Source organism: Biomphalaria glabrata, chromosome 1 (genome assembly GCF_947242115.1).
Source record: "Biomphalaria glabrata chromosome 1, xgBioGlab47.1, whole genome shotgun sequence".
NCBI lineage: Eukaryota > Metazoa > Mollusca > Gastropoda > Planorbidae > Biomphalaria > Biomphalaria glabrata.
The window spans coordinates 40,355,446-40,371,084 of record NC_074711.1 but is presented as its reverse complement, the minus strand read 5'-3'; the positions used below and the strand labels follow the sequence as shown (position 1 = coordinate 40,371,084).

General features: G+C 33.6%; 1 protein-coding gene across 1 annotated transcript in view; it reads right to left on the bottom strand.

The window, feature by feature from the left end:
• LOC106067091 (probable E3 ubiquitin-protein ligase HERC1) overlaps positions 1–15,639 on the bottom strand; it is a 67,646-nt gene that overhangs the window by 35,739 nt on the left and 16,268 nt on the right. Inside the window, exons 24-44 of the mRNA XM_056036523.1 lie at positions 14,863–15,122; positions 14,408–14,542; positions 12,765–12,818; positions 12,015–12,094; positions 11,422–11,497; positions 11,035–11,282; positions 10,487–10,684; positions 9,692–9,812; positions 9,309–9,552; positions 9,075–9,193; positions 8,635–8,784; positions 7,701–7,807; positions 6,645–7,022; positions 5,902–6,141; positions 5,706–5,789; positions 5,157–5,490; positions 4,065–4,192; positions 3,813–3,976; positions 3,385–3,593; positions 825–1,766; positions 436–640 (exon numbers count right to left, since the gene is read on the bottom strand). Coding sequence (XP_055892498.1) covers positions 436–640; positions 825–1,766; positions 3,385–3,593; positions 3,813–3,976; positions 4,065–4,192; positions 5,157–5,490; positions 5,706–5,789; positions 5,902–6,141; positions 6,645–7,022; positions 7,701–7,807; positions 8,635–8,784; positions 9,075–9,193; positions 9,309–9,552; positions 9,692–9,812; positions 10,487–10,684; positions 11,035–11,282; positions 11,422–11,497; positions 12,015–12,094; positions 12,765–12,818; positions 14,408–14,542; positions 14,863–15,122 — 4,476 coding nt within the window. The remainder of the gene's footprint in view (positions 1–435; positions 641–824; positions 1,767–3,384; positions 3,594–3,812; positions 3,977–4,064; positions 4,193–5,156; positions 5,491–5,705; positions 5,790–5,901; positions 6,142–6,644; positions 7,023–7,700; positions 7,808–8,634; positions 8,785–9,074; positions 9,194–9,308; positions 9,553–9,691; positions 9,813–10,486; positions 10,685–11,034; positions 11,283–11,421; positions 11,498–12,014; positions 12,095–12,764; positions 12,819–14,407; positions 14,543–14,862; positions 15,123–15,639) is intronic.

Below are 15,639 nucleotides of genomic sequence, written 5' to 3'. Positions count from 1 at the left end.
GACAGAATTTAACCAAATTAGTTCAAAAAGAACAAAAAATGTGTGCTAGTTTCCTAAACTAATTTATGGTCAGTTAGTATAACCCAGCCTTTCAAATTTAATCATCAATAAGACAGATGAGGTAGAGCTTGGTTCAGTTGAAAGGGGTTAACAAGGTTGATTTATGTGTAATACAAAAACTACCAACAGAGGTCATTACTCATCAAAGCTGGTGGAAAGTCTTTCATTTCCAAGAACCCATTCTCCATCAAGAATCAAAGTGGTGGATAATCCAAGCACTCTACCAGTCTACTATAATGTTTAGAGATTGAGAATATCATAAAATGAGATAAATATTAAAAAAAAACAAAAAAAACAATAGAGCTGCAACACACCAGTGAATAGAATACAGACATACAGATTGATTTTGAACTGACAGCTTTAAGACTTTCCTACCTTGAGCTGGTCCGCATATATTGAAGTATGGATGTCTGATGTCCTGTACCAAATGTGGACGTGCCGTCAGTTCCATCTGCGGATGAAGCCATGCCAGGCATGTGTGTGTCACTTAGTTGCATCTTTTTAGGAACAGAGGATGGAATGTCATTCAGATGCAGATCTAGTCCTTTTTTAGAGGTTGCTGCTAGTTTTGTTACATTGTCTAGTAGAGAGAATAAATCATATATATGCTAACAAGTTTTTAATGACATTAATCTGTAATCTTTACTTTACTTTTTGAAAATGTTTTACATTTGCTTTTAAAGAGTGATATACATAATGAAAATATTCTTCAAGTGAAATTGAGAAATTGGTAATAATATTTAATAGTTGATAATAGGATTTACCTTCAAGAGAGGTCACTCCTAGCCTATCTTCAGTTATGTGTTGAATAATAGAATTATGGATCACACTAAAGGCTCTTTCTATTTCAGTCAGCGGTACAGCTCTTTTGAATGGTGAAGGGTAAGTTGATCGAGCTACAAACAGTTTCATCATTTGTCTCATGGAGACTTTCATGGACTCATCCTTGTTGCCAGAAAGAGAGTCAAGATACAGCTTGTCACTTGATGTCTCTTTACATGTATTCCTTGGGACCAGCAGCAGCTCCAAGAACTTTTCACATGAAGACAAGACAGACAAAGTTTTGACTGCTGACAGCTGAAGAGCTGCAAATTTAAGAATGTGCATTTCTCTTTCTCGATTGATCTTCTCGGGAGTGATATGAGATATGTCAGTAGATTGGGTGGCATTGGGTTTGGCATTTGTAGCCTGTGTAGTATTTTTATCTTCTGGTAGTCTGTTGTGCACAGGAGATTCAGCTGTACACTCCAGAGGGAAATCTGTTGTGCTGAAATCTCTAGAGAATGAATCCTGTTCAGAATCAACTTGCTCTGAGTGAATCAGCTCTGTTTTAGGCTGGGCTGCTAAATTTTGACTGCCAATTTGAGATAGCCGGTCAAGATCAGAATTGAGATTCATCTCTGATGCGCTAATGGGATTCCTGAGTTTCAGTGTCAAAGTATCAGCCACAGTATCAGCAGAATCAACACTAACAGCTCTCATCTCTCTCCTCATCCCAAGCCTGGGTTGTTCAGGGGGTGCCACATGAATTTCTCCTGAATAAATGGCAGCACCTTTGCTGCCTTGTCTGCTGACTTCTTCCGTGGCAGTTTTCTTGTCAGCATTGTGGTCTACTGTACTGAGATCTTCTTCCAACATGGCAGATATATCCCTGTCCAGTTCTCTCATCAAGAGCTCACACCTTTCTTTAGTTCTCTGACGAGCAGCTATAGGAAATAAGAAACAACAAAGCTTTAACATGTTACATAATTGTTAAATACACTACATGCAGCCAATAAACAAGACTAAATGAAAGTAAATCTTCACTACAAAGATGAAATAATATTTGAAGAATCTTTCTATAATAACAAGAACAATGCCACCAGCAACAAACTTTTAAAAGGAGCAGCAACATGTTTCAATCATTTTCTGAAAGCAATTTATCTGTTAGAACCAACTAAGACCTATCTGTTCAAATCTTTTTTTTACATTAGTTTGCCATTTAAACTCTGGTGTTTATGTCTGTTATGTTATCATGGTGTCTTGAGCCTACATTATGTCTGTTAACAGCACTATATAAATTAATATTGTATTATTAACTATTATTATTATTAAGGTTGATCTGATATAATTATGTCGTTATTGACAAGTTTATAATGAATCAAACTTTCAACAAGATTTATGAAATGAAAAATATGAGCTCTAATGTCTACATGTTGTATAAATAGATAATAGTTCATCTCTTTGTAACTGCTTTCTTAGTAAGGGTGTACAGTCACTTTAAATCTTTATACTAGTATCCTGAACCAACTACAAAAATCTATACTATAAAGTAGAATGTGAGGTGTATGTATGTTACTTATAGACATCAAAACCGCTAGACCAATCTTGATAAAACTTGGCAGGAATGTTCCTTGGGTACCAACTTAGACCGTAGTGTATTTATTGTAGCCCTAAAACAAACTTAAGACCCTAAAAAAAAAATAAAGTTGTCCGACTCTATTACAGCTATAGTATTTTATGGATCTAGGCCATGTCTACAATGTTGACATGAGAAAAGATCAAAAGGATTTAGACCTAGATCTAATTTTAAGAAATACACTTTGCGCAGATAGTTTTTTACTTTGACACATGAAAATACAAAAGAAGATCCATTGATTTCATTATATACTAAAATTAACCTTCAATTTTGTGTTTCAAAAGCATTTTTTGCATTAATTAGTTCGTTATATCTGTGACTACAGATTTCCTGACGAACATTCTTTCATTAGACAATACCGTAATGAATCGCTTACTAAAAATTAATTCGTTTAATTGTTTACTTTATAATCCCATCCCTAGATCTAAAACTCTAATTCAACTCTAAGATGATAAAACTTCTCTTCGCACAGATGGTTTTATACTTTAACGCATGAACATACTAATTATAGTCCATTCATTTCATATTTTGATCAAATAAACATTCAAATTTGGTTTTCTAAAGCATTTTTAATAGACTGCATTCGTTTACGAAAGCTGCGAAGCCGGGTTGAGATAGGCCTAAATCTATATTCATTCATGAATCGCGTACTAAAAATTATTTCGTTTAATTGTTCACTTTATTAATCCCATTCATTTAACAAAGCTATCGCTCTTTTCGTTTTTAAAATAGATATGTATGTATCGGCTTTGGGTAAACCCATTTTCGCAAAACTAATTTTATTTTCGTAGCGAAAGAGAAAAAACTTGAAAGGATCATTAGCTACGTTTAACATACATCTAAATCCAATCCACTAGATTAGTAAACACAAACCTAGACCCGCAGGCCGCGGGTAATGCCAGGCTAGTAAATAAATAAATATTAACCTGCTGCCAAGGATTCAGTTTCTACACGTTCTTTAAATTTGTCTAACTCTGTAGTTCTGAATGATCCAGTACTGTCTGCACGACTTCTAGAATCTCTCATGAACGCTAACTTGACAAGAGAATCAAGGTGATGTGACTGGAATCCAACAAGTGATGACATATCAAATCCTGGCCCTTCTAAGGGTTCTAGGTTTGACAGGACTGTATCACTACAACAAAGTAGTAACAAAAAAATAATGGAAGGATTCTCACAAACAAAAAAATTAGATGAACATAGAGAAAACAAAAGAAAATGAGGATACTCAATAACATAAATAATTCAATAATTAACTGTTATTCACTTTATTGTTTGGTTTTAATAAATTGTTATTTAAATTTAGCAAACTAGCTTTTTAATAGCAACAATTAAAAGGATCCAGTATTCTAACCTGACTGTGCTGTCTCCTTCATCCCACTGTACTTTAGCAGTGATGGCAGCCTCTCTTGGAAGACCCAACACAATACCCTTTTTGCCTGTTGTTTTATGAATGCATCTTCCCCCGATTCTCAGGCCATGGTCCACTCCAGCAATCACAGCTAAACATGGCCAAATCTAAGATATAAGGGAAAAATTTCTAGTTTTATTGACAAAGAGAGCCAAAGGGTTAGGAAGACAAGACATAAGAAGACATTCAACTTACAGTGTTACAAGCATTTTCTAGCTTGGTATCATCAACTGGACATGTCAGATGGCCATCTCTGTTTGATTTCTTTTCATGTTTTAATTTGTTCAAATGATCCTTTCTTTTTTCTCCATCGGACTTTTTAACTGGTGAGAAAAAAACACAAAAGTTTCATTTTCGGAAATCATGTCTATAGATGATTTTTTTTTTAAAACTTATTTTTATTCTCTAGCTGAAATCAATATTTTGAAATAGGTTTTGGGGTGGAAGTTTGTAGTTTTATGTCTTTTAAATGGCTGAAACTGTAAAGGAACAACAAGTTAAATTTTTCATGGGTTTCAAAAATATTATAAATTTCATAACAGCAATATAGCTGATCATTTTCTCAATCAATGATTATTTAGAACATTTTTACGACATACATCACGCCACTGCAACTATCTAAAGTATATTAAGACCTTTCAATCATCAGAAATTTAGAGGACTCCACAACTATCTAAAATTCATCAGGACCATACAACTATTTGAAGTATGTCAGCAGCTGCCAAAAACAAAAGCCAATACAATGATTCCCTCCTCTAGAAGGAATGTCACAGAGGTGAAGTAGAAACATGATCTAAACCTTATAGGAAACTTTAAAAACAGACCAAGGCTAAGATGAATCAAGAATGTAACAACTAAAACAGTTTGGTTTTTTAACTTAAAAAAAACAGCAATATGTTTGAACACAACTAAGGAAATAAAGCTGATTCCTAGTAAATAAGAGTTCTTTTTTTTTTATTCTTTTCAATATTTCGTTCCATCCCTACTATTAGATCACACTTTCTTTCAATTCAAAACCAAAACTCTTTCAAGTGAATTGTAAATTTTGTAGTTGGGATGCAAAATTATGAATAAATTATTTCAGGCTGAAACTTTTATCTTAGTAGTATTACAGGTTAGCTAAGTTGTGCTTAATAATGCGAATGTCATGGGTTCAATCCACATACTGACCAATTTTTTTTTCTCTTTATTTTTTAAATGATAAATATGAATTTTAGTTTACTATATTCTTTAAATATAAAGTAGGAATTCCTTTAATTCATTTGATTTCTTTTATTCCTTGTTTACCTTTCTCTTCCTCTGCTGGATGACTTCCCTTTGAATTTTCTTCCACTTTCTCAGCATCTTTGGTTTTGGGCTCTTTCTTCTCTTCAGTAGTGCCACCAAGGCTGCTTTGCTGTTGAAGGCGCTGCTGTTGCATCTCTTCCACCCAAGTGTGTAGGGTGTCCAGCTGACTACACATGTGTTCATTGATGGTTGAGGACCAGACAGGCTCTACATGGAGACTGAGGATTAGACTAATCATGGCTTCAGACATGACTGCAGCTGATGGGGCACACAGTGGTGAACCAGCCAAAAGTTCCCTTGGGCTTTCTCTCAAATGCATGTCAGTTATTTTTACCTAATGAAACACAAAAACGTTAATACAAAAATGTGTGGTAGGTAGGGATGACTTCTCTTTAGAGGCTCCTAGAGGAAAACCCAGGCCCTAAGCACATACATTTGCTTAGAAAATATCAATATTAGTTTTTCTTATAACAAAAGACTGATAGCAAATTGAATAAGTTTCCTCTTTACCTCATGAGCTATGATTGAAATAAAAACAAATAATCTTACTTTTTCCCCTGGACTGCTACTGTAAAATGTAACACATGGATAAAGTTCTGTGGCATCAACATCTTCAAAAGCCAGTTTTGGTTCCTATGGGATACAAAAATGTTAAAAAAAAAAAGATTACTAGAACTAATTTTAGGTGTGTAAACAAACTGACAGTTCTGAAAAAAAAGTTACATTACTTAACTAATTCACCCACCTCAGCATTTTTAGCAAACGCCAGCGTTCGAGCATCCATATCTAGAATAACAGTGATGTAATCACCCTGAGTAAAGCTAGAAAGTTGAGAAGTGGTTTCTCCATTGTGGTAAAGATTGCCGCTGTAAGCTCGATACAGCCACATGTCTCCTGTAGTACGGTGGCCACAATCTCGCACTGGCCATCTAGACACTCCGACACAAGTCCCTTCATTACCTCTGTTTTCTCTTACTATGAGGAACTGTAAAATATAAGTAGAGCTTATCAAAGTGTCTCACTTTCATATAGAACAGAGGTTTTGTTTCATTTTTATATTATATAAATAAATATATCATTATATAGCCACTATAATATAAAAAAAAAAAGAGGTGAAAATTGGGAATGGCAGGGTGGATTAATATATTTCTTAAATTTAAAAAAAGATAAAAATACTAAATATATTAATGACATAATTCACTTCTCCTTTAACTTGTCTCAGTTGCACAAACACAATTAACCTAGGTCAACTGGAAAACTCAATTCTTTCCAATGGATCAAAATTTAAGTAGATAAGTTCTAACATTATCTTTCAATCAACCTTATTACAGTTAACAGTGAGCTTTGTTTGTTCATGCATGTCTTCCAAGAAAGGTGTTTGAAAGTTTTCACACGAGAAATGGACGCTCTTTAAACTATAACTCTAAATTGTTCTTCATAAACAAAAGTAGAAGTATAAAAATGTATTAGAATAAATAGTCTGCCTACCTTCCACTGATAGCAGCCTGAGGTCATCACGGTACTTCCTAAGCCATATCCTCTACCTCCTGATCCGTGGACTAAAGTATGACCTGACTCCACTGTGCATGCAACACAGCGGTCAGGATCAAATGCTGCACTTTGAATGAGAACAATGTCTGGGGTGGAACATGCTGCTCCAGGTAGAGGGATGATGTATGGCACAGGTGCACCATGGCCACTGGCCTGGACACTTCCCTCGTATCTGTTAACTCCCAGCTGCTTGCTCTTGGCTCCCTCTAACTGGCTGGTCAGAAGAGCTCTCTTCTTGTCAGCACTGGCAATAGCTTTAGTTACTGGAATGCTCCACATGACACTGGCCAAATTTGAAAAAAGGAGGTTCACCACCTATACAAATAAAGAAAAATATATAATATACTTAATAGAATCTTAATTAGGATGACTTATTTTTATGATAGGTCTTGGCACTGCCCAAAAAAATCAAATATCAGATTTGAGAATGTTATTAAAACTGAAGTCTTTCAGTGAGTTTAAGCCACAACATCACTATGTGAATTATGATTGTTTTAGGTATAACACTTCATGTCACAAATAAGCCAATGCCCAACATACATTTCACTGCCAACAGTTTCATGATATCAAATAAAATAAACATAGCTTTTCAGGGTCATTACATTATGTTGATGAAAGTGAAAGTGAAAAAAAAAAAAGAAAAAAAGTTTCCCTTTCAGGCCTTGTGATCTATAGGGCAGATGATGTAAAGTTATTGAGCTGCTACTTAAATGATTGTCATGGAAACACAAACAAGCTCTCCTTCACTTGCCATACTGATCATTGGGTCTCAAAAGGGAAACAACTTTGAAAACAAGCAGCGCTTTTTTTGTAAGAAAATAGGTGCCGGTACTCAGTAGTTGATTGCCTAACTTTTAACTATTAAAAATTAATAATATACGTTGAAATATAAGAAAAGTAATAATTTTTTCAAAAAGGTGCCGGTACGCTGTACCAGTGCATACCATCACATAAAAGCCCTGGAAACAAGTATATGTCTACTAAAATAACAACCTTTGTCTTGTACTCTGCATCCTGTTGTGCATCAAGGGCAGGTAACACAGTACCCAAGAGCTGGAGAGCAAGTATACGCACACGCAGGCTGTCAAAACAGAAGTGGCCTGGAACAAGACAACAGAAAATTGGGTATGATGAATATATTTTTTTTATTTCAATTACTGTAAAAAACATCCACGTTATAGTCTATATTATAGTCTACTAAATAGAAAGAACCAAAGTAGTTAGGAATTTATTCAGTCTTTGAGATCTCATTCACCCTATGTATTTATATAAGTTTTTTTTTTTTGGTTAGATGCTGAGAATTAGAGACCATCAATAGTTTCATTCAAACACATTTGGTTTATGAAAGTACAAACTCCAGAAAAAAAAATCCTGTATTTCATGCACTAAAATTCAAGCATCAAGAAGGAAAAAATTAGTAATGTAATAGCTATATTAAGCCAAAAGAAGATTCTTGGCTAAACAACATTTGCATTGATCTTTTTTTTTTTAATCAACATATGAATAAAAATCAGTAAAATATATTTATATTTTGTTGATTAATGTAAAATATAATTTTAAAGCAAAAAATTTTTAAAAGTCATTCTTTAAAAAAAAAAAAAGCTTTTTGCTAGACTGTATAGTTCAAATTATTATTTTTTTGTCATTTTTTCATTCAACCAAACAGCCTCTATAAACATTCTAAAACATCTATTTGAAACTTTTTTTGTAACTTCCTAATAAATTGTTGTTTGATACCATAAATTCATGAACAAAATAAAACTTATGGATTAAAGTACTAGAATGCTTAAATGGATGGATAATATCAAACAGATTGAAAAATGTATTTGTTTTTTAAATGTGGACATTCACTTTGATTTACAACCACGTATATCTTGAAACTATAAAAGTTTTCTTGACTAACTGTTCTCATTTTAAAACTGATTACCCTCTCCATCTTGTCCACAAGCTAGATGAATCAAACATTTCACCCATCTCCACTCTGTCAATCTCCTCTGTGCTCCTTTAGTTGCCATCACATGACGTAAAAACACTAACAAGTCAGCCACTGATGATAAATTTACTTGTTTCAAATCAGCTGAAACAGTTTCAAAGAAAACTATCAGCAGAATTACAATGGTCATACCAAAGACATTTGTTTATAATGCCATTATTAAACAAATATTTGAATAAGCTGTAGTATAAACATTACAATAAATAAGTAAATGAACCCCTTTCAGACCTTTTGATCTATGGTGGCGAATGATGTAAAGCTCTATACCCAATGGTCAGCAAAAAGGCCAATCACCTTTTTTTAACAAATGAATTTACTTTAAAAACCATATAATACTGTCAATGTTTGAAAAGCTCAAAAAAAAAGGTAGTTACTTAAGGACTGAGCTTCTGTCGATGGAATAGACTTGTGCTGAAGAAGTTCATCAAGCTGTTTCCAGAGCAGCTCTATGACTGACTGTACCACACCACCACTCAATCGATCAGCAAATGTCCTGCAATAGAAATTATATATCATTGGCCTTATTTGTTTATTTTGCATAAGAAATGTGTGAATGTTAACAAAATATCTTAGATTGTATCAAGTCGCAATATAAACTTTATACCAACCCTACAGTGACTGCAATAATCTGCAAAAGTCTAAGGCTGGATACAGACAGTATTGTAGACAAATGTGAGGGCTCCAATAAACTTGTCACTGGAGGAAGTGTGTGAGAGCTATTGATTGTGTTGGAGCCACACAGCTCAAGCAGAACTGGAGGCAGACCACAAGACACTGTTAGAGACACATCCACTGGTTTGTACTTCACACTCAAGGCTAATATTGAGGACAGCATCAAATGTTTCTTGGTAACTGTTGAACAGAAATCATTGTACTTGAAAGAGAAAATTCTGACTAAGAAAGTAGGAAGACACTTTTTGTTATTTGCCTTATACAGAATGTTGACTTAGAGCTAATTTTCTCAAAGATTTTCAGATAGACAGAAACTTACATTGTCCAATGTTGTCCATTTTCATCATGTCAATCAATGAGATTACCAACACTTCATAAATCTGATGCACTACTAACTGAATTTCTTGCTGCGTCTGGGCTGAGGCTGCCTTGATGCCATCCTGAGTAAACAATCAAACCAAACATTCAACAACACTCTGTGACCATGAGCTCAATATCTATTTAAACATACAACAATGACACTCAATGTGTTACAAACTATCACTATATCTGTTCCTTTGGGTTGCTTGAACAGCGTCTGTCTGGGGGGGGGGGGGGGGAGGGTGTTTGATCACTGGTGAGTTAACTTACAAACCCAAGACCAATCTTTTGCTTACAGAATGATCTCTTCATTGAGATCTCTGGTTCTGTCACTCTTAGCAGACAAAGAAACAGCTTGTGAATAGTCGAGATTTGTATTTCAACTAAATTGATTTAGAATATGTATAGAGTATATCAATAAGATCAATCCATCAACAGTAATAGAAAATAGTCACACAGTGCATTCCGAAACTAAAAAAAACAACCTCTCAATTCTCAAATAAAAGCTTTCTCTCCCACACTCAAATACAGTTCTCCAGAAATACAAAATATGCCCATCCCTAGATTAAAAAGCATCTGCAAACCATTTACTCTTCAGGAGAACTTGTTGACCATGATATCACAACCTCTCATGCTATGCATTGTCCGTTTCTTAAAACCTAAAGAACAGTAACACAAATTTAAAGGGGGATCTAAAAAAGTAGACCTAAACTTACAAACATGATTTGTGACACTTTGTTTCAATGTGCTTTACCTGGTAATGATAGAGCTGATTGGAGACACTTGTGTACTCTGACCTCAGCACCAGTAGGCCAAAGCAGCCAGCAAGAAGTTGAAGATGTACAGAATTAAGCAGTGTTGTATTTGGTGAACTGTTGGTTTTGGGCTCATCATCTTTTTCTTTCCCAGTTGTTAGAAGTTCAATGATTTGATTCAAAGCATAAAGGCGTGACTGTTATATAACAACAAAAACAGCTTAAATGTATGTATAAAGGTCGTGTCAATAGAGTAACATTTTAACATTACTTATTAGAATGCTATATTAAAATATACCTTCAAAAAATAAGATAATTTATTATGATATAATATGACTATAATAATAAATTATTTTATAACATAAATTAAAATATAACTTATTATAATGTAGTATGTTATGGCACAACTTATAACAGAATGTTGTAATATAAGATTTTATAAATTAACTTCAAAAACTTTTCTTTAGAATTTAACTTGTATGTTTTCCAGGTTATTAACTCCCTTAAAACTCTTCAAAGATATTTAGCAAAAAAAATGTCAACATACCTCTGCCCTCTCCTGTTGTAATTCCATTGCCTTGATAAGCTCCTCTACATCCAAGTTATCTATGTAATTGTTTTTCTGTTCCCCACAAACAAACTGCATCAAGTCAGTAACTATACGATTTTCTGGGAGGCTGCAGGGCTCATTTCGATTCCATCCCTGACCTGAACCAATTGCATTTATTCTCTCTTGTCGCCATCGTAGCCTGCGCAACATTTCCTTAACTTTTTGAAGAGAGTTTAAGTTTGGACCTAACAAAAAAAAAATTTACACCTTTTACGGAAATCCAACAAACCCTTAGGAAACCCAACAAACCCCTAGGAAACTCAACAAATCTATAGGAAATTAAACAAACCCTTAAGAAAATGCCAAAGTAATGACAATACATACCAAGTTGGTGTCTTGGGTTAAGTGAGTTCAGTGTTGGTGTTCCTATTCCATCTCGGAATCCTGCTGTGTGATCATCCTGACAAAATTTAAAAAAAAAATTCTTTTACATATACAGCTAAAACTCTCTATCAGAATTGATTTAAGTTTTAAAAAATTGGAAAAGTAAATCAGGAATACCAAATTGTTAATATGGGTTAAGAAACATTTGAGTTTTTGCAGACATTATGTGCTGGATACCTACAAAATGTACCTAGTAAATTGCTCATCAGATGGCTACCCTATCACAACGATGAAATTACCACATTTTAGACTATGTTTTATTGATCCTTATTGGAATTTTTGTGTGATTAGGACCTATCTGATAAAAATAAAATAACCACATTTTTAGGGGCTACCTATCATATTGCTGGTATGATGAAATAACCACATTATTATTGCTATGTATCATATTAATGGTATGCTGAAATGACCACATTTTTAGGGGCTAACTACCATACTGTTGGCATTATGAAACATTCTTAAACATAATATCTACATCTTTTAAAAAATGTAATTAGATAATACTAATTTGTACAAACTCAAATCAGACTAACCTGAATATCAGAAGAAATATCTGGGAGGCTTCCTTGTCTTGTGATGGTGCGACGTGGTGACATCTCCGAAATATCAGAAACTTCAGAACTACCTAAAAATAATCAGTTCATAAAGATAATTTCTGAATCTAAGAGATAAACAGTAAAATACAATCTGCTCAGCAATGGCAAAGAAAATAGCTCAAATGGTACAACTAAAGATTTAAGAAAATGCCTCCTAACCCAATTGCTTCTTTTTCCAGTTTAACTAAATAAAAATAAAATGTAAAAATTTCTATAAAAAAAAAAAAAAAAAAAAAAAAAAAAAAAAAAAAAAGCAAAATGTCTAGTTAACAAAACATATATACTTGTCTTTGCAACAGAAACAAAATGTCTTCAACACTTAATTTCAAGTACTGGCCTTATAATCTATGGAGTTGGCACACTCATTTGAACAATTCTTTGAAAAAAAAAAGCTATACACATCTAGTATTTACAGAAGAAAATGTTGGCTAATTGAATCTTCACAATCTGCCATCTTTTAAAAGGTATTCCTGGTAGCATCCTAACCCATAGTTCTCATAATATTACAAGATCATTAACACCTATTCATATTCCTTTATCAGTGGGAAGTGAAAAAATGATAAGTTATTGTCAAGAGTCTGCAGTGGTGCATCAGCATCTTTCCAGAGTAAATAAAGGCTGAAGTGGTAAAACCATTTAGGTCATACTATTCATACTGCTTTACAAAAAAGTAAATTTTTTACTAGCCTTCAATTTGCTGAGTTTTTCTTGTGCTGTTTTGAAGAAACTCATTGGAATCTCCTGTTATTATTGTTATAAAGGGGAAAAAAAGCATTATTGTTAAAAAAAACAAAAACAAAATAATACAATGAAATTTATTTTAAAAAAATAAAACATCTTTTAGTAAATGTGGTTTTTAAGGGGGCGTTGGGGTGGGGAGGGAGTGGGCAGGCATAAATCAACTTAAAAAATAGTTTCCTTATTATATTATTATTTTTTTTGTTGCTGTTTAGAAATGTAGTATGATGAATTAAAAAATGGCATCTTTATTTTTTTTTCCATTATCCTTTGGTTTGAAACCTACATGACTAGTTTGTTATTAAAGTGAACAGAATACATTAATTTATAAAGTGCAAAATCACTCATTTGTCTCAATGGCTTGTGTAAATAAAATAATTATATATAAAACAACAGTATTTAACATTGCTACAAACTAATGTTTCTTCTTGAAACAAAAACAAAAACTTGATCTGTCTCAAAGACAATGGTAAGGAATTCCTAAAATGTTCAGCTCAGAAGAGATCAACTCTTTGTTCTTATCATTTTGGTTTGTTTGTAAAAGATGCCTATCTATAAATCTTGTAAATGATGGAAGTTGTTATTTAAATGATTTTTATGTTATCTGTTAGATCACAAATCATTCAAAGAGCATTTCCATTTCATAAAATATTTTCTTATGTTGCCATTCTTAACCTTGTAGATTCCTTGAAACGGAACACTAGCAAAAAAAATGCATCAGATGAGTTTTATAGATTAAAAATCTGTAAGGGTGTATCTGCGCTTTGTATTAATGTTTGTTAGACACCTTATTTATATAGGTTAGTTATTTAGCGACGCACCATAGAAGACGCATATTGAACGGGACTAGTGACGTTTGGGATATGTTGGGTTAGAGACCGGAAAATCAGTTAGCGATAGAATACTCCAAGGTAACGACGTGTTTAGTGACAGAGACTTCTACTGTGGCCTTTTATTAGAATAAATCCATGTGAAATTGTTCATCAGTGTTGACTACATCTCTTCACTCGTTAAAACTGATGTTAATTGTTCCTGTCTGTATTGTTGTTCAACTACACGGAATACACCCGAACATCTACACCCAAACGCTTGCAGAGTAATTGGTTGAAATCCAACAGTCATCCATAGTTGACTTCAAGGAATCTGTTAGACACCTTATTTATATAGGTTAGTTATTTAGCGACGCACCATAGAAGACGCATATTGAACGGGACTAGTGACGTTTGGGATATGTTGGGTTAGAGACCGGAAAATCAGTTAGCGATAGAATACTCCAAGGTAACGACGTGTTTAGTGACAGAGACTTCTACTGTGGCCTTTTATTAGAATAAATCCATGTGAAATTGTTCATCAGTGTTGACTACATCTCTTCACTCGTTAAAACTGATGTTAATTGTTCCTGTCTGTATTGTTGTTCAACTACACGGAATACACCCGGACATCTACACCCAAACGCTTGCAGAGTAATTGGTTGAAATCCAACAGTCATCCATAGTTGACTTCAAGACAGCCTGAATAAGCAACATCACATGTTACAGAATAATAATATTTGAATTGCAAGTAACTAGTATGACAGGATAAGCCTTTTTTACCTGACAGTGGTGGTCTTACACACAGCAGCAAAAATAGACATTTTTCTAAATATTTGTAGCACATTTCTTCATAAGTAAACTCATTCTTTTTTTCCTGGGGAGTCACTCTGGATGGTGACTGTTGTTCTTCATCCGCTTGAATCAACAGAAATAATCATTTCATTTATTCATTCAAAATGGCTTTCATCAAATCAAAACTGAGTAGAATTTGCATTCAATTTTAGTATGAGATCAAATGAACTTTGTCAACTACTAAACATTAGACATTCCTTACTTACAATTAAAGAGTATTTGTTATACTTCAGGCTTTAAAAAAACTTTTTTGAGTCCCAAAGACATTTAATTTCAGTTTTGAGATTATGATCCAAAATAAATTTTACTATTTTACAATCCCAAGCATTTAGCTGATTGTGGAAATATTTAACTTTAACCAAAATAAAAAACCAGGTTCTTACCATCAGTGTCATGGTGTTCATGGTCTGAATCATGGTCCACAGTCTCTTCTAGATTTTCTACTCTGGAATGTTCAGGGCTTTCTGAGGTCAGCTCTTCCTCTCTTGCATCATTATGAGGCGCTTCTAATTTGGTTTCTGTGGAATGCTGGCCTACAAGAGTTTTATCAGAATCTTCTTCTTGATTTCGTGAACGGAAGGACACAAGAACAGAGCGAACCTTGTAAACCATCAAGAAAATGGCTTCCAGCTGTTTTACAGGCCTTCAAACAAACGAAATGTTTGTAGTTTGAAAAAAAAGGGTAGTGCTACCTTTTATCTAAATTATTATTCTTAGGTCTAAACAATATATGATCAGTGAAGATATTGAATGGCAAGTGAAATGTATAATTATTCATAAACATCAATGTCTTTATTAAGTTAATTAGAAACTTTGTTATTTCATTTTCAAAAATCATACAATAATGTAATAATGAGTAGCCAAGAAAATGTTTTATTTTATTCAATTTAATTTAAATAAATGACAGTACAGGTTCGATTGCCTAGAGAAAAATTGGATAGGGTACAGTGACCTTCAAAACTGCACATTTTTAAGTTTGATTCTACTAATTGTCAAGAATGATAGTAAAACATAGACTATGAAGTAAATGTGTTCCATAATAAAGAGAGAGAGATTAAGATTTCTCTTTTTATGATTAAGCGCCCTATCATACTGTAACATTGTAAACTAATGTTAAGATGTGTCTGTTTAGAGACTAGATAAGTAGACAAGTCTTGTTC